Source organism: Bombyx mandarina, chromosome 21 (assembly GCF_030267445.1).
Source record: "Bombyx mandarina strain Sakado chromosome 21, ASM3026744v2".
Classification (NCBI taxonomy): Eukaryota; Metazoa; Arthropoda; class Insecta; order Lepidoptera; family Bombycidae; genus Bombyx; species Bombyx mandarina.
Window position 1 is genome coordinate 2,405,378 of NC_143227.1, and position 27,178 is coordinate 2,432,555.

The 27,178-nt window shown below is 39.8% G+C and overlaps 1 protein-coding gene and 1 long non-coding RNA gene across 3 annotated transcripts; both read right to left on the reverse strand.

Moving 5' to 3' along the window:
- Window positions 1–22: 22 nt before the first annotated feature.
- On the reverse strand, window positions 23–5,525 carry LOC149500426 (uncharacterized). Its single transcript, XR_016324851.1, has 3 exons — window positions 1,243–5,525; window positions 845–996; window positions 23–532 (listed from the first exon to the last, which is right to left on the reverse strand). It is a non-coding gene; the product is annotated as an uncharacterized LOC149500426 (long non-coding RNA).
- A 2,607-nt stretch (window positions 5,526–8,132) lies between these two features.
- LOC149500427 (tryptase) lies at window positions 8,133–23,227 on the reverse strand. 2 transcript variants are annotated; one of them, XM_089736167.1, is made up of 10 exons: window positions 22,599–23,226; window positions 16,634–16,695; window positions 15,756–15,803; window positions 14,676–14,823; window positions 12,623–12,685; window positions 12,025–12,110; window positions 11,122–11,301; window positions 10,144–10,366; window positions 9,246–9,409; window positions 8,133–8,383 (listed from the first exon to the last, which is right to left on the reverse strand). In XM_089736167.1, exons 1-10 carry the CDS (start codon window positions 22,636–22,638, stop codon window positions 8,204–8,206), a joined length of 1,194 nt encoding a protein of 397 aa, XP_089592293.1. In that variant the 5' UTR covers window positions 22,639–23,226; the 3' UTR covers window positions 8,133–8,203. The 2 variants fall into 2 exon arrangements, with proteins under 2 accessions (XP_089592293.1, XP_089592294.1); XM_089736168.1 differs by lacking the exon at window positions 15,756–15,803 and having other exon boundaries at window positions 22,599–23,227.
- Between the last annotated feature and the right edge of the window lie 3,951 nt (window positions 23,228–27,178).

The window sequence follows — 27,178 nt, forward strand, 5'->3', positions numbered from 1 at the left end:
ATTATCTTTGGAAGCAATTATTTATAAGTGAGTCGTCTATTATCAAAGGTGGCAATCTGTGCATTTGGACGACAAAAAATTTATTGATATGTCAATACAGATTGATTTGAATATAATCGTCTCCTTCAAAGAATACGATTCAAAACCTGCATTAAATAAAGGTTAATACTTAACCTGTTATTTATCTAAGATGTCGTTCAGAAGAGTTTTGTGACTGCCAATGGAATACAAAGTCAATAATTCGTTTTTCTGATTTACCAATAATTGTTCAAAAGTCACATTGCCGGCTTTGATAATAGTCGACTCAAGTAGTTGTATTTCAGATGTACGTTCTGGAAAATTGTTACGAACAATTATATTATTTTCCTGTAATGTATCTGCGACTGAAATTTCTGATTCTAATTCTTCTAAATTCATACTCCTGACGATACTATGCAGCATGGCAGCTATAATAACAGCTTGCATATTTTCTAGTTTTAATCTACTTTTCAATGATAATACAGGGAGTCTTCTTTTACAAACACCAATGCATCTGAAAAATGTACATTATTCGCTTACTTTATTTTACAATACAGAATAACAAACTCTTAACTTAAAAAAAGATTACCTCTCTATAGTATCTCTTGTTTTAATATGTGATTCATTTTAAATCGTTCCAATTGAGTATGTGGGTTAATTAATCATGTTAAAAGATAGGGTTGTGGGGATAGCCTCTATCGGCAAGCAAATAGCAATTTCCAAGTCCACCTTGTTATCAATGTTCTCTTGATATGTAGATAATTTACTATAGTAGTGTCATATTAACATAATCATAAATTCATATAAACACCTAAATAAGAAATACCTTTTCAATCGGAATGGTTAATTATAGTTGCATCATGAGTAGACCCAGGCCACCAAGCAACAACATTTTGAAACATCAATGATGCATTGCACACAAATTGCACATTCAAAATACTCTTTTTCTATTTCTAAATTCCTCTCCTATATTTGAATCTGTAACACAAATATAAAATGTAAAGGTATCAGTGTGTATATAATAAGAATGAAGGTAAATAACCTATCAGGTTATTGTATTAGTATATGAATGTAATTTAAGGCACCATGGGAATCCAGCAGTATTATAAAATTCCTGTTGAGTCTGATTTTGTAACACAACAAAAATTGGGTATAATTTTGCTATTGCTATAAACAAATATAAGTTGTAATAACGAGTACTTTTATGGTTAAAATTTATCTTACCTTTTTGACGTTACACTCAAATATGGTCTCATTAAATTAGTCAATTCATTCACAACACCTTTGCTCAGAAATCTATAGTCAAATTCGTAATTATTGATCTTAGCTATGTAATTCAGACGATCTTTATTTTCCTAACCATATGATATCGGCCTCACTATCACTATCTGCATCACAATCCATTATCATTTGAAATAATTCCATATCACTATCATCACTTCTACAATATGCCATTATAAAGAGAAACATTTATTAAATTATAGCGATTTACTTTCGAAAGATAAACATGTAACCGGCCGATTTTGACAGATAAGCGAATGCCCTTACTAGAGATAGCGTCGCCTACCGGAGAGTTACTTAAAACTAATATTGAAACGGAAGTAAGCACGATTTGTATGAGCGTTCTATCTTTAGTAGGCTATGCGTCCTCCCGACGATGGATAGATAAATCCGATAGGAACTGCTGTCCGTCGATAGGTTATTGGAACGTAAGTAAGGACAAAAGAATAGATTTGTCTATCTTTAGTAACCGAAACTAGGGATAGATAGGTTATTGAAAACGGCCGTTAGTAGATTTAGAAATTATAATCTTAGATGTGCCGGCTCTAGTCTTTTTATTTATAACAATGTTGTTTCCACTAATATTAAATCTCGTATCTCGCTTTAGTAATTTTTAGGTTCCGACATTCCAAACAATTTGATGGCCATATGTACAATACTTTAATTAATATAATGCCGCAAATCAATTGTAACTGTTGTCGGCCGTTAAATGGGCCGTAAATTGTTTTGTTATTGAACAGAAAATAAGGTTTTGACCTTTTTACGATAATACAATACCTAAGACGTTGTTGTGTTTATGGCAAGCGATATTCTTGCTACATATGATCTTTTAGGAATTGACCAGTATTCCCGGAAAAGCAGTGACGTCATGTTTTATAGCCGACGTAACACGGTGAGATAAAAAGTAAGGTGCAAAATAACAATTAATTGTAGAAATTCTAAAGAAATAGCCTATAATATATGTATGTAAGCTTGAGGGTAGACATTATTTTGTTAAACACCAAGTAAAAGGAGGTCACTTTTTTGATTCCTGATTTAATCAACAATATGATAACTTAATTCACTTTCACTTATCCAATCTTTAACCAGTACGTACAACAGTCACTGAATCACACAACGTAACAACGTAGTAAGTGCACCGGGCAAACGCAGTCGAACGAATGTTCATTTCAAGGCACGTTCCGCCTTTTTATACTGGCCGGCGCAGCTGGTTTATTTGTCACTTCTGTTGCAGCTGTTGTTTACGAGTGGAACGACACGGCCGGCGCACCTTGCTTGTGTGAGTCACTCCTATTGCACGTGCTATATAACATAAATATCGTTAACGCCGTCACGGCCATACTGACGTGCGCTCGTCCTCGTGCGCGCATTCTTATGGTATGTCTGTGAACAACAAACGTGTTCGTTCATCCTGACATTAACGGATGCAACTTAAAACGTGGTCTATGATATTAACAATCTAGTAGGGTTCGGTTCGCATAATTCTTCAGAAAATCCTATACTGGCTATAAATAACCTTCAGACTGCTTACATACCTGGGCCAGTTCATTTAAAACTCTTCAGGTATGTAAGTATGTCCCTTTTAACTGTTTTTCGAACTGGACCGGATAATGCTAGACCGAATCGCAATCCCTGTAGCTAATTGTTGTGGCTAATCTGGATGAAAATCCCTATAGCCAAGCCATTGGACCGGACAGACCCTTCAATGACTTCACACTTTCTTTTTTTTTTTTTTTTCTCTTTTTTTTTTGCTAGTCCGGATTAACATCTCTCTAGCCACATACAATTCTCTTTTTTTTCTTCTTTTTTTTTTAATCTGCATGTACGGTAGCTTTTGTTAAAACATTTCTTAAACCAGAACATTTATACGGAATTTCTTCAGAAATAGTGCGAGACCGACCATCGTTTTCTACATTTCCAACACCTGCACCTGAGGTGCCTGAGCTTACAGACATTGTATCACTACCCACAGACTATGTTTGCTGTATCGCTATTTGCGGACAAAAATGTCGCTTCTATTGTCAGTGATAGAGTCGTCATCATTAAGATCAGTTTCATGAACAAGATTAATTAACCCATCTGTGTACGCCGTCACGTCATCGTCACTATAATTTTCAGAAATTTCTAGTAGGCCTGACGGGCCTCGAGGTATTTCACGTAAGTTTTCATGGGGAAATTTGTACACTCTATTAGAACTATTTACATGTCTCAATTTATACCTATCGTTTTCCATAACTGCAGTAATGTTGAAGGGACCTTTACATTTTCGGTCAACTTACGAAAACAAAATCCCCAGCGGAAAAAAGTTTGACTTTAGCTTTGCCTCGACTAAACCAAGGGATTATCACTCTGTTGAAACTTTAGATATTTCAAGTGAACTACCCTGAACGGTAAACATCTATTCTATTGGAGTAAACCCTGTTACTTGACAACGTGTACTATTAAGGGCGAGTTGAATATCCCCTAACTGCTCTTGCCATGATTGGTCCGAGTTACTTTCAGATCAAAGAGTGACTTGTTCATGAAACCTCTTACCATTGAATAAATTACTATGGCTTTGTTTTATAAGACTACATTCTGACCCTCAATGGAACATAAAGGGGAAGCCAAAACCACTTATCTGTAACACACTGAAGCTTTGGAACACACGTTGACGTCTCTGGTTGCACCTGCCACAGCACCTGGAGCAGTGTCGTTTTTCTTCTTGTAGCGCATGGAACACCCAGAAGCTACATGACTCGCATCACCGCACACGTAACAGCTGACTTGCAGGCGAGAGCCGGGCGCCCACGGATGAGGAGGTTGTTCAGGTTTTGCTCACAGTCTCCTACGAGGCGGCGCGCCCTAGCGCAAGTGCAGCCGGAGCGCGGGGGCTCCAATATCGGCAGTCCGTGCTGGAGGCGTGGTCTCGTCGTTTGGCAGACCCGTCGGCCGGCCTCCGTACCGTCGAGGCGATCTGCCCGGTTCTCGCGGACTGGGTGGGCCGCGACCGCGGAAGTCTCACCTCCGGCTACCTGTGCAGACTCACAAGACATTTTACCACCATGCAAACTTCTTACCGCAACAAATCTTACCAGCCACCACGCAAACTACAATTTTACGGGTTCCACCTCTCTTACACGATGTTACTCCCACACTGAGGAAGCCAACCGCGAACACTTGTCAAGCACGCACAAGCACGCACTTCACCGGAAAAACCTGCATCCGCCAGCGGAACCCGAACACCGCAGCATCGCCAGACACGAACGCACCGGACGTCTTATCTTACAGGTCACGACGACTTCAGATGTGTCAATTTTTCTTCCCCACGGAAACTTGCTTGCTTTCTTGTTTGCTTGCTTGCTTGCTGGAGCCCGAAGTCATCGAACGTGTAGTGTTATTGGTATTGAATCGAGTAGATTCTAAAATTTCAGCGACAATTCACAGTCTCATGTCCTGGTTTACTGTACTAGTGCCATGTAACTCTAGCAGTAGTCATTGGCTTAAAAACGATTCGTGTCGGAACTACCCACTCGTCATGACAGATCCATTATTGCGATCGAAGTTTCACTTGAGATTTGCACTTGCCTTAATTTCTTGCAATAGCTTGTTACGTGTTGTATTTCCGTTAGTAAATGCCATGTGATGAAGTCGACAGTCAAACTGGGCAACATGAGCCAGAACGTAAGATGTGACGATTTCTTCGTGGCTCAGATCTTCCATCGAGGTAACAGAGACGTTATTACACGACTTACGTATGCTGCATTCACGCTCTTGTGGCGTACCACTACTAGTATTCTGATCTGCATCATGTTTTTTTTTGCTGTACTTCGAACATGTTCAAACACGTCACGCCAGTGAGAGTAGAGTCCCGATCTCACTTCTGATGTAAGCTTGAGGGTAGACATTATTTTGTTAAACACCAAGTAAAAGGAGGTCACTTTTTTGATTCCTGATTTAATCAACAATATGATAACTTAATTCACTTTCACTTATCCAATCTTTAACCAGTACGTACAACAGTCACTGAATCACACAACGTAACAACGTAGTAAGTGCACCGGGCAAACGCAGTCGAACGAATGTTCATTTCAAGGCACGTTCCGCCTTTTTATACTGGCCGGCGCAGCTGGTTTATTTGTCACTTCTGTTGCAGCTGTTGTTTACGAGTGGAACGACACGGCCGGCGCACCTTGCTTGTGTGAGTCACTCCTATTGCACGTGCTATATAACATAAATATCGTTAACGCCGTCATGTACATATTGCAGATCTTATAATATATATATATATATAGTGAGTTCATACAGGTTAATGTCACTATAGCTATAGTAATGGAAGCTAATTTATTTTGTAATAACAATAAAATTGGACCTTGGACAAGCGCTGGTATTCTCGTTGTTATGAGTTATGAGTTATGCTCACAGTCTCTTTATCTATATCGTAAATAAATTATGTAAAGTTCAGTGCAAAGACTGCGCATCAAGATCTGATAATGCAATTTACTTGATACATTTCCTCTTCATTAATATGACCCTGAGTAGTGTTTAGGTTATAATAATAACCATTTTCTAACATAAAAGACGTTGTTACCGGAGTCAGGGTTCTCAACATGAAATTCGCCAATTTCATTGAGACATGATTTCATAGGCTCAATTGTATTATATAAATATTCTCTTAAACAATCAAAATAGAAAACTGATTGCTTTTGAAACATGAAGTGATATAAATCCATCAGTTAATGAATTTTTAGCAAGACATACATTAGAGAACTAAAATTCCATCCATTCCAGCACTCGATATTAAATTCCACGTAAAAGTATTATTGATTCCTGAACTTGTTAACATTGTAATTGTAGATACTCCGTGTAACTATCGCCTCCTGAGTTTCTCGTCGGATCTTCTCAGTGGGTCGCGATTCCTATCCGGTGGTAGATTCTGCGAAGCACTGCTCTGACTAGGGCTAGTGTTATCAAATTTTCTCAGGTTGTGCCCGTGAGCACATCTACCCACCCACGCGTAGCTGGAATAGCCCCATAGGCTACTAGCGAAATTATATATAATATGTAATTATTGAATTTAATGACATTTCGACTGAAGCGAAATAAGGCGCAAAATGCCAAATGACGTCACATTAGGTACACGATTCGTTATGTAGGACTTTAGTCCAGGGGATTTTTTCTTGATATGACCTACCTGAGTCACAAGAGACCTTTGTTCAATAATTACTTTCAATGTTTCGAGGGGCAGTCCCTTGCAATTTTTTTTTTATTGCTTCGATGGGTGGACGAGCTCACAGCCCACCTGGTGTTAAGTGGTTCCTGGAGCCCATAGACATCTACAACGTAAATGCGCCACCCACCTTGAGATATAAGTTCTAAGATCTCAGTATAGTTACAACGGCTGCCCTACCCCTCAAACCGAAACGCATTCTGCTTCACGGCAGAAATAGGCAGGGCGGTGGTACCTACCCGCGCGGACTCACAAGAAGTCCTACCACCAGTAATAAATGTCAAGACAGTTACATATTAACTTTATTTTATTGCATTCGTTTCTAGTTTTAGCGCGCGATTGGACCTTTTTTTTATAATTGGGAAAACAAATCGCGCACGGTAATTCGGTCCCAACTTAGGATTCCCTGTGTTATGGGTAGCAGAGACTGATAAAGATACTTATATAAGATGTTCAAATATATAAATAAAAACACACACAGTTTGCCTGATGTGGGAATCGAACCCAGGACCCTCGGCGTAGCAGTCAGAAGCGCTAACTACTGCACCACCAAGTCAGTCGAACAAGTGAAGTTGGGCTTTGCTGATGGTGTACTGGAGGCGGAGTATCTCCATCTAGTGTGGTTCTGTTGTGAAGTGTTTCATTTTGAAGATTGAGATACCTGTTATACTGTACAATTGAAATTTGGATCTGTTACCTTGAGGTGAATGTTTATATATGTGATATGTTTTTCGATATTGGTGCCTCTAGGATGGATGTTCTTCGAGAGCTACTGATACCATCATGCATACCATCATCATCCCAAGCTACTCATACCCCAGATTCAACCATGGACCAAAAGTAATTTGGAACGAATTTGTTTTTGTTTCAAATCACAAAAGTAAACTAAGAATTCAGAATGATGCCATGCAAAAATGTTGATTGAGTTGTTTATGATTTTAGGGGTGGGGAGGGAAAGAGAGAGAGAGGGACGTAGAGAAGGAGAGGGTGAAAAATTTTGCTCCTTCAATGATAGTAGATAGTATTATTACTCCTCGCAAGCTAAAAGTGTGTGACTCTGGCCTCCTGGAACTGCTTAGCCATCGTCCCCTAAAAAAAAACGGCGTCTTTATTAACTTTCATTTTCTACTTCTAAGATCACTTACTTCTCTCCCTCGACGAAGGACTCGGCGACTAAATTAACCCTCAGACACAGCCCACTGAGTTTCTCATCGGATCTTCTCAGTGGGTCGCGTTTCCGATCCGGTGATAGATTCTACGAAGTACTGTTATTCCTAGGGCCAGTGCTAGCAACACCTCCGGTTTGAGCCCCGAGAGCTCACCTACACGCCAGGGTAACGCTGATATAGCCTCTCAAGGCTATCTACATAAGTAGGGGATAAAAAGTGTACGCTCAATAGAAACTAATAGGGCGGTGAACAAAACAAGCCTTGCTTTTCTGTTTTATTGTATAAATTTTACCAGATTAAAAATAAAGCAATAACAGCATAAGTATTAAAAATTTATTAAGAAAAAAAAAAATGTGTGTCAATTACAATATAAATGTAAATTTGATGAGAATTTCTTTAATATTTGACACCCAAGCACCATTTATTTGTATAATTCATTTAAGATATACTTAGGAATTCTTCAGAAATTAGGAAATACGTTTGTCCCGTATCAATTGTTTTCCATCCTTGCACCGCATTTTCATTTTCAGGGCCATACGATATTTTCTATCCAGTCAATGAAACTGGATACCCGAGTATAAATCCCGGGTGTGTTCGCTTGAGCACATCCGATGCCGAATGACGTCACTCCGATAATATGGTAGATGTTGTAAGCGGAGTCTACCTTTAAGTTAATTTTGACTTGAAGTGGTCCGCCGGAGTCACCCTGTGACGCAAAATATTTATTTTTAAGCATTTAATTACACAGCAGATAATTACAGCATTTAATTACACAGCAGATAATTACACAGCGATTTATTCGCCAAGACCAATTTTGTTAATTTTATAATCATGTAAATTCTGTCTAGTGTATGATTTAGTGATTTGGTCGATTCTTAAAAGATTAAAGAAATCTATATTTTTCCAAATTGAATATTAAATGAGTAAATATTTTTATTTTTATTGTAAAAGTCTGCATGTTTGTTTTTTGAATCTCGTAAAATGGCTACCAAAAGAAGTAATTACTATGTACTATTAAGCATTTATTGGATATAACATACAATAGTTTTTAAATGTTTGCTATAATTTCAATAAATACAGTGTTACATGTGCAACTGCGTTTTTTGTGATTTTATGTACCAACGGATGTATTAAAGAACTCATAGATTATATACCAGACTTTAAGCCGTTTTTCATTGCGAGAAATATTTCATTTTTCTAACTGTATCTAATAGTTTCTTATTCTTATTAAACTAATATTATAAAGCAGAAGAGTTTGTTTTTTTGAACGCGCTAATCTCAAGAGCTACTGGTCCGATTTAAAAAATTCTTTCAGCGTTAGATAGGTAATTTATTGAGAAAGGCTATAGGCTATAACATCACGGTAAGACCAATACAAGTGGAGCAGCAATAAAGAATGTTTCAAAATAGGGGTTTAAATAGCTCCATAACTATAATTCAAAGATATTTTCACTTTCTACGTAAGTGAAGTGGGAGGTAAAATTTAGCGTTATGCCAAAGTAACTATTCCACGCGGACGGAGTCGCGGGCAAAAGCTAGTTCTTTCTAAATTGATTTTATTACACAACCTGACAAGAATCGACGCCGCCTTTTAGTTTCCCCGCACAGAGCTGATGATCCATCAAGCCACACCAGTTCCTATTGCAATATGCTTGGAGAAGTTGATCGCACATATCACTGTCGATCACATTGACATCGCCAGCTTGCAGCTCCGGAGAGATATCTGAACTTCCTGAGAAACAATTTACGATTATTGGGTTAACGAAGATTTTTTTATTGCTTAGATGGGTGAACGAGCTCACAGCCCACCTGATCGTTAAGTGGTTACTGGAGCCCATAGACATCTACAACGTAAATGCGCCACCTACCTTGAGATATAAGTTCTACGGTCTCAGTATAGTTACAACAACTGCCCTTGAAACCGATACGCATTACTGCTTCACCGCAGAAATAGGCGGGGTGGCGGTACCTACCCGCGCGGACTCACAATAGGTCATACCACTAGTTTTTAAGCTATAAATATAAATCTAAACTATAAATCAGAGGAGTCGAGGATCTAGGGAAGATTCTAAGAGATACCATACTGTATGAGAATCACATGATGATACTAGTTGATGCTTGATAATTAGGATCAATTCGTCAAATTTTTCCAAAACAGAACATGAGCATAACAAATGCGTAGCAATATTTTTGGGCAAACATATTCAGAAATTGCTCCTTAAATTCGAACAAATGAGTATTTATTCACAGTTCCTTTTTCAGAGGCCTACGAGATCTTTAAGACGACACTAGAACGTTTTTTTTATTTTTAGTAATATTTCCTTTATCATTTATTGCAAATCAGAATACCGGTTTGAAATGATATTATTAAACTGACGGCGTCTTATTTACAATTTAGATAGCTCGGTAAGTTTTTATATCGAAGTCGGCCGCGAGCTTGTTAGCCCATTTTCGCTCAAAAAGTACCTTCGTGTAAAGCACCCCAGCCGGTCACAGTGGCAGAAGTTCCTAATTCCGCTATATCAGGCTTACTCCAGAGACACGAAGGGAAGACATACTTGCTAAATTCAACGTCATGGTCTAATTCCATTAAAGCTATATCGTAGTATTTATTCGGCGGAGTGTATTCTGGATGGACGATAATCCTCTTGATACCAACGTCGTACTTTTTCAACCTAATTTCATTTTCCTGTAAATTGATAAACTTTCACATTTTAAATTTGTATTTATGATCAAAATCGTTGAAGAAATCTGTATTGAAAACTAAAGACTGATATCGTTAGAAGCTTTAAGGCATTACTCTGCCATGTGTTTGGAGCAACTCTATATACAAATTATGTGAATACTCAGAACGATATTTATCGCACTTTGTTCTAAAGCTGTTTCTAAAAACAATGATCCCTTAAGGGTGCATAGCGTTGAATCGTTTTAGTCTCGTTGGGGATAATCTGGCTGTGTTTAAAAATGAGCACGCGAATCAAATAAGTCATTACACCCAACGACTTCATAGCTTCCGATTTTAAAACCGTATTCAAAATATTATGATTGATGGGTGAACGTATCGAAAAGTTCGAATTAATGCATCATCTTTGTCGAAATTGACGAACAAGTGGTGGCGAATTGCTTTTAATAATGAAAAATCTGAGTAGAAGATACATTTTTGTATATAATTAGTTAATGCTGAAGATACTCCCTATCAAGGCTAGCTATGACATTTTCTAAATTGCTCAGATGAGTGAAAGAGCTCTCAGCCCTGCTGTTTAGTGGTTGCCCTCCCATCTTTAGACATTAGTTTTAAATCTCCATTCTTAAATACAAATGCTGTTCCTTCCTTAAAACCGAAACGGATTACTCGCACCAGAAATAGGCAGCACTATGGTAGCTACCCGTGCGGACTCACAAGACGATATCTTACGATTATTTCAAAATCAAAATTGAGCTTACCACAAAAAATATATTTCTGAAGTTGAGCCGAACGATTTTTGGCGTTACATCCTGTAATGTGGTATCGCTTGCCGAAGCCACAGAGCAATGAGCTGCGGTGAGAATGTAACTGGGACTGATCAGTGACCCACCGCACTTAAATTGCCAGTTATTTCTAACACCCTTCCATCCTATAGCACCCTAAAAGTTGGTTTAATCTACACATTTAAATAAAATTAGAGTGTCTGTTTGTAATATTGAAATAACCGCTTTTTACTACATGCATATGAATATATATATATATATATATATATATATACGGTACATACACCAAAATAACATTTTTTTTCAATTTTTGTCTGTCTGTCTGTTTGTTCCAGCTAATCTCTAGAACGGCTGGACCGATTTTAACGGGACTTTCACTGATAGGTAGCTGATGATATAAGGAGTAACTTAGGCTACTTTTTTAGGCTAACTTTGCCTCGCGGTGTCACCCGCGGTACGATAATAACATCGCGGGACTCGGCTAGTCTTAAATAAAATAAAAAAGTAAAAAAAATGGACTCGTAATTAAATCTAGCCAATATTTGCACACGAGAGAGCCACTTAATGTAAATAAAAGTAGCATTTTGCTATTGGAAAATCTATATGACTATAATAATGTCACCTAGCTTCACGAATTAATAAAATTGCGTTATTTCAATTATTCTTCTAATGTCACTAATAAAATTGCTAAGTTCAATTATTATTCACCTTTAATTCTCACTTTAACCCTGCTATTAGCTTAAAAAAATAAAACAGCATCTGAATCAAACTAGAAATCTAAGGCATTCGTTATTAAGAACCTTAGTCAACAACTAACCAGATTCTTACCAAAAAGAATTTCACACTTGTATCGTACGCAGTACTTAAACCAAAACATACCATATGAAGAAATTCACCAGGGATTGTATCTCGTCCTCCAACGATTATTGGTAATTTTTTAATGCGTCCAGGATTTGTTTGTTGGCCTGTGATTCGAGTATTATTATCGAAAATGATTAATTTTACATTGATTTCTTTATCTTTGTTAAAATACTAATAAAATTATAAATAGCGAATATCTTTCATGATAGATTTTTAGACTCGCTTATTATGTACATAATCCCTATACAGACAATACAATTTGTGATGCCCATGGGATCTGATAACACCAGTTGCCTAGCGAACACTATAGCGAAATATTTAAACAAAAGTGTGATTTGAAAATATCGGAGATACTCAACGATCTAGTGATACTGGATGATACTGATGACAGTGATGATACTGGATGGAACTCTAGCTACAGTATGTACCATTTTTTGGATGCCATCTTGGGGTCATGTCTCAAGGTCTGTGACGAGATTCATTCACAGCACCAAGCTAGCAGTCAGCTTGTTGACGTATCAAGGCAATAAAAAAAAGCATAGCAGACAAAAAAGTAAAACAGAGAAGTTTTAGACATTTAACTTCAGTCTATAAATAATAACAATGAAACACTCACACTTAAAATCTCTTAGAGCTTTTATTGATTTCGTTTCTAATTCCCATATGTACTCCTGACATTCTGTGAAATAAATTGAATTATGTGTTTGTGGCATCATCCTGCCACGGCTACCTGAGTGCGGACCTGCGCGCAAAAATCAGGTGATGCGTGCGCGCGCCAATCAGGACCCAACGCGCGGCCGCGTTATCGTAGGTGACGCCGGGCTGCTGCGCCAGCAGTCCGCCACAAAGCCTCGTACTGATTTGGATGTTTGGATCACTAAGTTTGCCAGTTTTTTTTGTCACTAGGTTTGTGGACAAGTTCTGGGCCAAACCGGGATGAAGTCGTTGCAGCAGCCCATTGACGTTTTAAAATGAATATCGCCAACCACCTTGAGGTTCTCTTCAATCCATAATATATTAGGCTGCACTAAAAGTATCGGGAATGGAATATTTCCACTGTTCCTGTCATATTAAAATCTTTTTAATTGAAAACTCCTTGGTTTTAAAAATCGAATACCATTTATTTATTTAAAAAAAGATTCTCGGTCTTGTCACGAGGTTTTGTCAAACTTGTTTAGTCGTTGAGAAAATGGAATTGACTCGAGAAAATTCAAGAGCGATGATTTATTATGACTTTCGAAGTGGTTTAACACAAAAACAGTGTGTTGACCGGATGATTTCTGCATTTGGTGATGAAGCCCCATCCAAAACCACAATTTATCGCTGGTTTGCTGAGTTTCAACGTGGGCGTGTCAAGCTCAGTGATGATCCCCGTCAAGTTCGTCCAAAAACTGCAGTCACCCAAGAAAACGTTGATGCTGTGCGTAAGTCGATTGAGGAAGATCGACATGTGACATACCGCGAAATTCAGGCAACTTTAGACATTGGCATGAGTCAAATACAAATAATCTTGCATGAACAATTAGGTGTAAAAAAGTTGTTTTCCCGATGGATACCGCATTCGCTCTGTGAAGAGCAAAAAGCGGCTCGCGTTACTTGGTGCGTCAGAACCCTCGAAAGATTCCACGCAGGTTCCTCAAATGCTGTATACAACATTCTATCAGGTGACGAATCCTGGATATACGCGTACGAATCCGAAACAAAAAATCAGTCACGAGTTTGGGTGTTCGAAAATGAGTTAAAGCCAACAAAAATTGTTCGTTCACGGAGTGTTGAAAAAAAAAATGGTGGCCACGTTTGTCTCCAAAACCGGCCATGTTACGACTATTCCTCTTGAGGGACAAAGAACGGTTAATACAGAATGGTATGCTAGCATTTGTTTGCCACAGGTCGTTTCTGAACTCCGTAAAGAGAACTGCAACCGCCGCATCATCTTCCATTACGACAATGCGAGTTCTCACACCGCGCACAGAACAAAAGAGTTTTTAGAGCAAGAAAACATAGAATTATTAGACCATCCGCCGTACAGCCCCGACCTAAGCCCTAATGATTTCTATACTTTCCCTAAAATAAAGAATAAATTGAGTGGACAGAGATTTTCATCACCTGAAGAAGCTGTGGACGCCTACAAAACGGCCATTTTGGAGACCCCAACTACCGAATGGAATGGTTGCTTCAATGATTGGTTCCATCGTATGGAAAAATGTGTCAAATTTCGCGGAGAACACTTCGAAAAGCAATAAATACATTTTTAAATAGTAATGTTGTGTCACTTCGTTAATTCCCGAAATTTTCAGTGCCGCCCTCGTACCATAGCTTCGTGAAAAAAATTGCCACAGTAGTGAAACCTACCCGTTAGATACCCACAAAATAGGCTACCATTACTAATTGCTTAATCAATACTTTAGTTTTGGTTAGTTTAGTTATCGCTGTTGGCGGTATAAATGCCTTCCTAAATCAGGCCACGAAGGCGCAATGGTCCTTTCTGGAGAGAGACGTGGCTTAGCGATCCTTTGGTGGCCAATGGATCGTCGAGTTGATCCATCTATAGGAACAGGTTGGTTGATTAAACAAGACACATTGTGATGGCGATAATCACGTTTCCTTAAATAATTCTACCTTTTATTTTATTTTGTCATTATATTGATGATTCTTATGGAATTACTTACTGACTTCACTAATACGTCTTCCAGGTAGACTGAAATTTGGTTTTGGAGGATCATAAGCGACGCAAGGATCTTCATTTTGGTCGACTGGAGTTCGAGGTGATGTTTTTATCAAGGGTTGGCTTTTTGTATTATTTTCTGCCAGCGTTCTCTGTTGATTACATTATCGGGTAAATAAATAAATCAAAAGTTTTATTTTGTTTTAATTACTGACACCAGAAGCATAAAGTCGGATCGTATAGTTAAAATATTTTTTCTCTCGGCTTTCTTTTTTGTCCTATTAAAAATGCTCGCATAGATATTGTTACGATCTAAAGATTCAAAACAAAACACTGAACAGGTTCTCAGAATTTAAATCACGAAAGAGTTCACAGAATATTCGTATTCCTTTAATGTAGCACGTAACGAGTATTAGTTTACTTTATATCCTTTTTCACTTTCGTATCCTATCGTATTAGCTTCTTCAGGAACGAATTTTTGAAAGTGCCAAAAACATGAATATAATTTATGACTTATTACGCTGATTTTTTCTACACTAAAATTTAAAGTTAAAAAAAAATTAAGGGATTATACATATTTTTAAAATGTCCAGATAAGTGGCCCTTTAAAAATAACCGAGGCCAATAACCGAGGCTATAAAAACCGCCGAGGACAGGAAGACGTGGGTAAGTATAGTGCATCGAGTAGTCAACATTTCAAACATGACATGACCGTCGGCAATGAAGAGACCGACTCAGGTCGGTCAAGAAGAAGAAATATAAATACATAATTAAATAAAACAAAGGTACACATGTGCCAATTTCTCTGAAGAGGTTAAGCAATTACAGGTGACTCAGTGAGGCTTTTGCAAATTCACCGGAATGGATGGGCGCACTGAGGGCTTAGTCTAGGTAGGGCTTACTAACAGCTGGCCGAGCACCTCAGGAGAACTATTCTCCCCAGCTTCACGATTGCAGCTATCACCGGATTGGAATTGAGACCCTATTACCGGATCGCACATCCAGAATCTTAGCAAGTTAAGTTCATCTATTTGTTAGTATAGAAAAATTTATCAGTGATAAAATTTTAAAGCATACAACTTACACTATGAATATTATCATCAACAGGTCCCCAAATCCATTTATCTTCGTTCTAGAAAAAAAAAAACAAGGTTCTGACCAAAAGAATTGTGGTATTGTGCCTCTCATCATTTCACATCCTCATATCACAAACGTTCCAGTTCGAATAGTACGTATTTATATATAGGCATCTAAAGTAACTAACTAGATACTTTCCAACTAAAATCGTGACCGGAATTTCTTTCTCATTCACAGGTCGAACCCAATAAGTTTGATCGTCAGTTCTTCCTATCCACTTCTTTCTCAATTGAGATTGAATTAAGCCAAAAAACTTTAAAGCCATCTTTTATTTGTGGACATTGAAATTTGTTACGACCATACTGCAAGGAAAATAAAAACACTCCGTGTCCCAAAATTTACCATCACTTTGTCTGCAGAATGTGAACTGTGTTTTCTGATTTAATATAATAATGGGTTTCCAGATATCAATCAATATTACCGCATACAAACTCTGGAACTCCTTACGATTGTGTTTCTTGAGTTTCATATCTTAATCAGTCTTTGTAAAGAGTGCTACCGATGGTCATTGGCATTGGCGATGTCCACGGAACTTGAGCACTTCGCTGTGTGGTGCTTAAATAACACCACCCCATCTCTGCGTAGGTGTCATTAAAGATGACTAAAACATTTACCAGGGAATGGGCAGCAGCGTTCTTGATATATGACTATAAGCATACTGATCGCCAATTAACATTTACTAGTATTTTGAGGGTGGACCACTGTGTAATAATACAATTGAGATTTCGACTTCATGCTTCAAGGTTTGTACTTTGCTGTCTATCAACCTTAATATTTAGTGGACCTTTAGTTCATCGGTCCATCGAATACGAGAGATCTACTCACGGAGAGACTTTTGTTTATTGTGAAATCCGTTGTTTCATTAATTCGTTCAGCAGACGTTGCAACTGTAACAAAAAATTAATCATGTCTAATAACCTCTCACATAGCAGAAACCTTACATAATTATAAGGCGCATGATTGCTTTTTGCTTTTGTTGTAACTTATATTTTTATTCATTGAAATAAAAATAGAATTAGAAAATTTCTATGAATGTTTTAATAATGGGTAGTGACGATTGTCCAAGTTCCACCGAAACGTTGACTGACTATTTCTGTGAAAAAATCTGTTTTTTTTTTAAATTACTCAGCTCTATTAGTATTTTGATGGATTTAATTGCCAAACAAAGGGTCAAGTTGATCGGCTTGTAAACACGAATGTGCATACGATCACACTAACAATAATTTCTACTCCATTAAATTGGATAAATAGCTTGTAAATTTTTTGTCGCACCGAAATAGCGGATCAGATTAGTAGTCGGGTTAGAATTTGGCTATCAAAGAATAGAGGATTCAGGGCGAAACAATTATTTGAAGTGGATAAAGCCTACAGTTTCAGTCATTATCGTATCATATCGCAAATATACAGTGCAATTGGGTTTTCCCATTCATAATTCTAGATGGTGGATAGCAGAACTACAGTGTAATGTTTATGACTTTTGGTAACAACTTAATATTTGATTGGCTGTGAGTTTGGTCATCCATCTAGTGCATTTATTCGTAAACGTCTCATAAGCTCGCACGGATATCCTATCTACTATTGGGGGTTGATGCTTCCCGCTTCCGTAGGTTTAACCCGCGATTCCCTACAAGTAACCCCTGGGTGGTGCTAAACGGGAGCCGAAAACACAATCGGTGGTAGGACCTAGTCCGACTGGCTGGCGACCACCCTCCAACTAGAGTCTGCCGCCAAATAGCCTAGCTGTGTTCCGGCATGTGGGTTGGAGAGCCAGTTCTATTCCTTTCCTTTCCTCCTCCTTGTTGGGGGTGAGTCTTGGTGATACTTGGAACATGCAGAGCAAACGTGCGCGCAAGTCCGCGGGGCGTGGGTTGCTGACGGGGGTATAGGGAGACCCAGTGAAACGGTGCCTGCCGCCGCCCGCCGGTCAGTAGGGGACCTGAACCTGGGTGTCACAACTAAACTCCGCCCCAGGAAGCTGTCCCGCCAACCGGTGTAAAATCTTGTCATACGGTCGTCGTGCCGGAGTCGGAGACCGGAGTGGATCCCGGCGATCGTATGCAGGGTGGACTGGGGGCCCTTCCATGCCCTGCGTCAGCTTCTCGCGCAACCCCGGATCGAGTGTTCATTGTGCCCTGCGCTTTATTCAGGTATTGCCTTGATCTCACCTCTAGCATCCTACCTCTCCAAATCCTTACTCTCCAACTAAAATTAATAATAATATGAAAGTCGACAAAAGAAAAAGAGTTTTTTCGGCGGATCCCCATTCCACGTTTAATGTGGATTTCAGCAATGTCAGGGGCCTACACAGTAACCTTGACGCCGTACATCACCACCTTGAGACGGCGCAGCCTGCCCTCTTTTTCCTGAGTGAGACGCAGATATCTGCCCCGGACGATACGTCGTACCTCGGATACCCCGGCTACGCATTGGAGCACACCTTCCTGCGTAAAGCCGGGGTGTGCGTGTTTATCCGGGAGGATGTCTGCTGTCGTCGGCTTCGGGGCCTCGAGCAACGGGACCTGTCCCTCTTGTGGCTACGCGTGGACTATGGGGGCTGTACCAGAGTCTACGCTTGCCTGTACAGGTCTCACAGCAGTGATGCGGGGTCAGCTCTGTTTGAGCATGTACAAGAGGGGACTGACCGCGTGCTTGAGCAGTACCCATCTGCGGAGGTGGTGGTCCTTGGTGACTTTAACGCTCATCACCAGGAGTGGTTGGGGTCCAGAACCACTGACCTCCCGGGTCGGGCTGCCTACGATTTCGCCTTGTCCTACGGCCTCTCACAACTGGTGACACAGCCCACCCGTGTCCCAGACATTGAGGAGCACGAGCCTTCTTTGTTGGACCTTCTGCTGACCACTCACCCAGCTGGATACAGTGTGGTGGTCGACGCTCCACTTGGATCGTCTGATCACTGCCTTATCCGTGCTTCCATACCACTCTCTCGTCCTAGTCGTCGAACGACGACCGGGTTTCGAAGAGTTTGGCGGTACAGGTCAGCAGACTGGGATGGAATGCGTGAATTTTACGCATCCTACCCATGGGGGCGGCTCTGCTTTTCCTCCGATGATCCTGACATCTGTGCGGACCGACTTAAAGACGTGGTGCTTCAGGGAATGGAATTATTCATTCCTTCTTCTGAGGTGCCCGTTGGGGGTCGCAGCAAACCCTGGTATAATAAAGCCAGTAGGGATGCTGCACGCCTCAAGCGGTCTGCATACGTGGCATTTAATGTTGCTAGGAGATGCCGGGATCCTGATATCTCGGAGAAAAGGCGGAAATTTAACGCCGCCTCTAGGTCCTATAAGAGGGCTATTGCCAAGGCGAAGTCGGAGCACGTTGCCAGAATTGGCGAGCGACTGAATAGCTATCCCTCTGGGAGCCATGCTTTCTGGTCGCTAGCTAAGGCTGCAGAAGGTAACTTCTGCAGGTCTAGCCTTCCACCACTGCGTAAGTCCAATGACAGTCTGGCTCATAGTGCGAAGGAGAAGGCTGACCTTCTGGTCAAGCTCTTTGCCTCATACTCGACTTTGGATGACGGGGGAGCCAGGCCGCCCAACATCTCCCGGTGTGACAGCTCCATGCCTGAGATTCGCATCACACAGCGTGCGGTCAGGCAGGAGCTTCGGCTTCTTGATGTCCATAAGTCGAGTGGGCCAGATTGCATCCCCGCAGTGGTTCTAAAAACATGCGCCCCTGAATTGACACCCGCGCTAACGCGTCTATATCGCCTCTCGTACAATACCAACAGGGTTCCGTCTTCATGGAAGACTGCTCATGTCCACCCTATCCCCAAGAAGGGTGACCGGTCGGACCCCTCGAATTACAGACCTATCGCGATAACTTCCTTGCTTTCCAAGGTGATGGAGCGAATCATAAACATCCAACTTTTTAAGTATCTTGAGGATCGCCAGCTGATCAGTGACCGGCAGTACGGTTTCCGTCATGGTCGCTCAGCTGGCGATCTTCTTGTATACCTCACACATAAATGGGCTGAAGCCTTGGAAAGCAAGGGCGAGGCTCTCACTGTGAGCCTTGACATTGCGAAGGCCTTCGACAGGGTCTGGCATTGGGCACTTCTATCGAAGCTTCCAGCATACGGGATCCCTGAGGGACTCTGCAAGTGGATCGCTAGCTTTTTGGATGGACGGAGCATCGCAGTTGTAGTCGACGGCTCCTGCTCCGATACCATGACCATCAACGCTGGTGTTCCACAAGGTTCGGTGCTCTCCCCCACGCTTTTCATACTGCATATCAATGAAATGCTATCTATTGATGGCATGCATTGCTATGCGGATGATAGCACGGGGGATGCGCGATATATCGGCCATCAGAGTCTCTCTCGAAGCGTTGTACACGAGAGGCGATTAAAACTTGTGTCTGAAGTGGAGAACTCTCTGGGGCGGGTCTCCAAGTGGGGTGAACTGAATTCAGTTCAGTTCAACCCATTGAAGACACAGGTTTGCGCGTTCACTGCGAAGAAGGACCCTTTTGTCATGGCGCCGGAATTTCAAGGAGTATCCCTGCAGCTTTCCGCGAGTATCGGGACTCTGGGGGTCGATATTTCGAGCGATGTCCAGTTTCGGAGTCATTTGGAAGGTAAAGCCAAATTGGCCTCTAAAATGTTGGGAGTTCTCAACAGAGCGAAGCGGTATTTCACGCCTGGACAGAGACTTGCGCTTTATAAAGCGCAGGTCCGACCTCGCGTGGAGTACTGCTCTCACCTCTGGGCCGGGGCTCCCAAATACCAGCTACTTCCATTTGACTCCATACAGAAACGGGCTGTTCGGATGGTCGATAGTCCTGCTCTCGCGGATCGCTTGGAACCTCTGGGTCTACGGAGGGACTTCGGTTCTCTCTGTGTTTTATACCGCATGGTCCATGGGGAATGCTCTGAGGAATTATTTGAGATGATTCCCTCATCTCCTTTTTATCATCGCACCTCCCGCCATCGGAGCAGAGTTCATCCATATTATCTGGAACCGCTGCGTTCATCGACAGTGCGTTTCCAAAGATCTTTTTTGCCACGTACCATCCGGCTTTGGAATGAACTCCCCTCCACGGTGTTTTCCGAGCGCTATGACATGTCCTTCTTCAAACGAGGCTTGCGGAGAGTTCTTTATGGTAGGCAGCGGCTTGGCTCTGCCCCTGGCATTGCTGACGTCCATGAGCGACGGTGACCACTTACCATCAGGTGGGCCGTATGCTCGTCTGCCTACAAAGGCAATAAAAAAAAATACAAAAATACTACCGCTATACCATATAAGGGTTACTAAGATCCTATATCTCAAGGTGGGCTCTGGTAACTACTGAAAACTAGACGTAGTCCGTTCGTTCATCCATTTAGTTAATAGTAAAAAAGATTAACAAATTCAATCAGTAACGTATAACGCGCAAAACAACTTTATACTTTAGATTTTTATAAGCCAGTAATGATTTATGATTCTCGATATCATAAATATATTACTGAATGTTGTAATATTATGCTATTTATAGTAATCATTTACGTAGCCTTGTAGAAAATTTCGGTTCTTAAGTTATAAATATTTTGCAATGAAATGTATTTACTGGGATGTCAAGCTCACAAACAAGCCTTCCTCCTCCGTGAGTTGCATTCCTCGTTTCTGAGGGTCGTGACCATCTCCTCCCATTATTCTTCTCAGGCGGCGGTGCGATGGTAAAAACGAGATACCAGTATCATCTCGAACAATTCCTCAGAGCACTCCCCATGGAACATACAGTACAAAATACCGAGGGAACCGAAGTCCCTCCGCAGACCCAGAGGTTCCAAACGATCCGTGAGATTGAACCTTTACGCATTTCTCCAGCTGTCAACCCGGAACTTAATAACTTATAATTAGCAAGGGTAGTGGTAACGAACTCTAATTTTTCATAATACGTCTTGGGACTCCGAGTCAACATTACTAAAATAACATTCCCTTATAGCATACTTAGAAGGAGAGTCGTATTAATAAATATGAAATCGTCGTGGCCTATAGGATAAGACGCTGGTGTACTGGTATCGAATGATGCAACTATACCGGTGTTCAAATGCTACCAACAGGAATAATTATTATAATTTTTAATGAAATTCGCACTTATCGTAAATTAACTTATTTTGGCATCAAAACTTTTACAGTGAAGAAATATAGGGTGCCTTCCTGTTTGAAAGTTGGTATAGCCAGTGAGACGAACATATCGTGGTTTAAGGGAGTGGCGAAGTTCATGTTGTGATGTCTACAAGATCTGATATCTACGTTGAATAATGTTTTAGTGAAACAATGTTAGGCCAAGTCATCTGATTACTCTTGCTCTGGACTAAAACTCACCGCGGTAACAAAATCACAACACGCTTTTAATGTGTAAATTTAGAAAAATAACGGGCCAAATTATTCAGAAACTAGCGACCCGCCCTCGCTTCGCTTCGGAAACATTAAAACACACATGAAAACAAAAAAACAAAAAAAAAGTAGCCTATGTTCATCAGGGACAATGTCGGCTTCTAATGGAAAAAGAATTTTTCAAATCGGTCCAGTAGTTTCGGAGCCTATTCGAAACAAACAAACAAACAAATCTTTCCTCTTTATAATATTAGTATAGAAGTATAGATACAAAGTGAATAACGGATAGAATTAACAAACAACAAGATACTAGGAACTTTATTTAATTCGTTCTTTGCATCCTGATTTTTGAGTTGTTTTCGTATTTTTTTATGTTAATGTTGCGTTACCTTGTTCATTGTTACCTTGAAATTAATAGAAGACAAAAAATATAAAATTTACACACATACCCAATGGAAGCACCACACAAAGTAACGTGACAATTAGCATTGTTGCAGATCACAATCAATATACATTCGACTATCACAAATATTAGCACATAAATTAAACAAATGGTACACGCAAGTACCCTACACACAGTTTAATCGTGAATTGTATGTTGGTATATAATACGGTTGTCGTTCGAATAAGAGTCAAACTGAGACTGCACTGCGATAAAGTTGATCCGAGATATTATTATTGTAACTAGTGGTCCCACAGTAGCCGAAATTCGACTATAATTAATTGGAATTGTAAGTTTGTATACACTATTATGATTGTATTTTATACTTCTATAATCACAAATTTCGCCAAGACTACATTATAAAAAGTATTAACAAAGACAAACAATATTTAATCTAATCTCAATTTGACAACAGACGTCAAGAACAAAAGTTTGACAATAAATAGTATGCATGCGTGTGTGCGTCAAATACATGGTATGTAGTGTGTGTAATGTTTTCTTTATTGATTTAATGTATCTTTTATGAATTATTTTAAAAAAATATTAGCATTGTGCACTTCTTCTCTATATTCTCTATAAGTGTGGAAAATTTCATACTCCTCCGTCCGCGCAATTTTGGTAAAAAGGGATACAAAGTTTTTGCTTCACGTATTCATATATATATACTCGAACTTGCTTCTAGTAAACGTCCATTTATAATGAAGATTCTGTTTTTGTAATGCTGATTTCAAAAAGGTGGAATGTCGTTTGAGAAATAAAAAAAAAATATTTTTAATTCTTAACCTATTTATATACAGATACATATTGTATGAAAACTCTTTTAATACTTTTGTTGCACTACAAAATGATAGCGGATCTATTAATTTTTTTGTTGCTTAGATGATTTAGACGGTTAGCGTGGTATGGTCATGTGATGCGTAGAGAAAAGATGAATGTGACTAGGAGATGTATGGAAATGGTAGTGCAAGGTAGAGGGGGAAGAGGTCGACCGAAGAAGACATGGATGGAGTGTTTGACGATATGAGAGAGAGAGGAGTGAGTGTTGAGATGACGGCTGATAGAAGAGAATGGAAGAGAAAAATTAACTGTGCCGATCCCTGAGGGATAAGATGAAGAAAAAGAAGAAGAAATGATTGGACGAGCTCACAACCCACCTAGTGTTAAGTGGTTACTGGATATACATCACCCACAGACATCTACAACGTAAATGTCGCCACCCACCTTGAGATACGATTTCTAAGGTCTCAGTATAGTTACAACGGCTGCTCCACCCTTCAAACTGAATGCATTCATTCATTCATTCATTCATTCATTCATTCATTCATTCATTTATTCATTCATTCAGTCATTCACGGCAGAAATAGGCGAGGCGGTGGTACCTACCCGTGCGGACTCACAAGAGGTCCTACTACCAGTAAGCTATGACTAGTAGTATTAAGATTTGTGTCCATGTTGTGATAATAAACATAGATATATATGAGGGCGCGAGTGCCGTCAAGTTGACGTAAAAATGACGACGGCAGCATTGTCGGCGTCATTCCCTTCATTATTGTCATTAACTTTCACAATGACCGTAACTAAGACTCGTTTTTCCAATGATTTCTATTTATTAAATTTTATATGTACAAGAGTAGCAACAGGGAGCTCCGATTTGCTCGGCTGCTCAAGCTGGAATGTACTGTGCGTTTTTTTTTTAATTCCCCACCTAAGCTGTTAATCTAGTGGTTATGCCAGTGTGACCGGGCGAGATGTATTGTCCGACAATATTCACCCGTATTTATAGTAGAAAGTGGGGGCAATTTATTCGTTCATGAATGTTCTTGAATTGGTTTGAATTCAAGGTGGTCCTTAAACGATCCTACTAATCTTATCTTATCTAATATATATAAAAATGAATTGCTGTTCGTTAGTCTCGCTAAAACTCGAGAAAGGCTGGACCGATTTGGCTAATTTTGGTCTTGAATTATTTGTGGAAGTCCAGAGAAGGTTTAAAAGGTAAAAGATAAATATGAAAATGCTCGGAATTAAATAAAAATAACAATTTTGTTTTTCCTTTGATGTGTCCCCCGTCGGACGGATTCCTTTTGTTTGTTTTAAGTTTATTTTATACAAAAGTTTAGGTCTTTTCTTTATCGATTGAGGCACTACAAAGACTGCCGGGTCTGCTAGTAATATTATAAATGTGAAATTATGTAAAAATGCATGGATGTATGTATGTTACTCTTTCACGCAATAACTAATGAATGAATCCTGATGAAAATTTGCAATAACATAGCTTGCATATCAGAATAGCACATAGGCTATAATTTGTAGTGTGAATTGCCCAAAATATAACGTTAAAAGTTTTCGAGATGGATATGAACCAGCGACCTAAGGATCTACAGACCTACGGATCTACAGTCAATTTCTGTGTATGTACATTCACTGGCATAAAAAACCATACTGAACCTGCTATTTTTTTTTCTGTCAGATAATGCTTGGTGTTGCCGTCGTTGTATTCGTCACCTGTGTTCGATATCTGGGTCCAGTTGTCTTCGTCAAGACAAGAGTTATACTTTTTTTTAGTTATTGCTTATATGGATGAACGGGCTCGCGGCCTGGTGTTTGGTGGTCTTCGGAGTCCGTAGACATTAACCATGTTAATGCGGCCACCCACTTTGAGACACGAGTTTTATGTATCAGTTTTACAGTTACAAAGGCTGCCGAACCCTTTAAGCCAAAACGCATTGCTACGTCACGGCAGAAATAGGTACCTTTCCAGTGTGAGCCCAAAAGACGCCCTACCACCAGTAATTCCGCAAATTATTATTTTTGTGCGTTGGTTTTTTATCACACAATGACGAGGATTCGAACGTTGACACAAGTGCATCGCTTATTACGAATGCACCGGGCACGTCTTATCCTTTAGGCCACGACGACTACTCATATAACAATACCGGCTGGTTTTACACCGTTGTTATATCAGCTTTAACTGTGTATGTAAAAGGTTATTGACGAGAAGATACGGCTACCCTGACCGAAATAATTAAGATTTTCAATAACTACACTGACTGGTTCGGTGGCGCAGAAGTAAATGCTCCTGATTCTTGCACCGAGGGTCGTGAGTTCAATACCCACATCGGGCCAAAACGTTCGTGTGATGAACCGGTTTTTGTTTGCTCTGGGTATTTATTATCTAAGTAGTAAACACATATCTCATACCCGATCCTGTGGACCGAATGGTAAACAGTCAACGTCGCCCTAAGCACATCATTACGGATCCTCCCGATCTATTAACGGTACTTTTAGGTACCTCAAGCACCGGTCACGAAGGGCTCGACGAATAAATTAACCCATAGACACAGCCGACTGAGTTTCTCGCCGGATCTTCTCAGTGGGTCGCGTTTTCGATCCGGTGTTAGATTCTGCGAAACACTGCTCTCGCTAGGGCCAGTGTTAGCAACACCTTCGAAGTGAGCCCCGTGAGCTCACCTACACGTTAAGGTGAAGCTGAAATAGCCTCTCAAGGCATAGGTAGGAGAAAAAAAAAACATAATATACAAGTGTGTTTTTCGGTCTCTGGTAATCCATAACGCAGGGAATTCTAAATTAGGGCCGTATGACCGACCGCCTTTGATTTGTTCCCAGTTATGTATAAATGTCGTTCTCTTCGCTGAAGTAAACGAAAAACTCGAAAAAATGATATATTTTTTTAAGTGAGGAAAGTGAAATGTCGATCTCAAAATGAACCAAGATAAAACCAAAGTGCTAATGAATGACAAGTAGCAGTACTAATAAAATCAGCATGTATGGCAAATAGTTGGAGTATGTAAACAGCTACATAGTTCGGTATATCTATCTCGGTAAATCAATATCATTTAAAGACAACAACGATGAAGAAGAAGAAGTCGAACGCTGAATAAATATGAGTTGGAAAAATTCTGGAGCTTATAAGAAATTCTTAATAGCGTCCTTTCCTCTTCACTAGAAAAAGACTGTGTACCTGTATCCTACCGACACTCCTATATGGATGCCAAACATAGACATAAAACACTAAAATAATAACAAAAATAGCGAACTGTCAGAAAGCGATAAAAAAAAGAATATTGAAAATAAGAAAAATACAAAAGATCAGAAGCGAACATACAACACAAAGTTGATAGATACTCTCAGGTACGCTCTAACACAAAAGTGGCGTTGGGCAGGACGTCTTGCGAGATATACAGACAAAAGATGAACATCAGAAACAACAACATGGAAAGGACCGATGGGCAAAAGAAGAAGAGGCCGTCCAAGAAGCAGATGGATCGACGAAATAATAACAACAACAGGAAAATAGTGGAGAAGCAAAGAATAAGGAGTAAGCCGGAGGAGGCCTATATCCGAAGTGGGGTTCCAAAACATTAGTTTTATATTTGTAATTTTTAAGAAAACCTGTTTTTAGGTAAGGTGTTTGTTTGGAAATAAAATGGGTTTATTATTATTATTTATGCATAAATAATAATATAAAAATATAAAAATAATATAATATAAAAAATATAAAAATAAATTGGTGCACAAACAGAGGAAAAATGATAATAAATTGTTTTGTCTTTGCCAATGTATAGA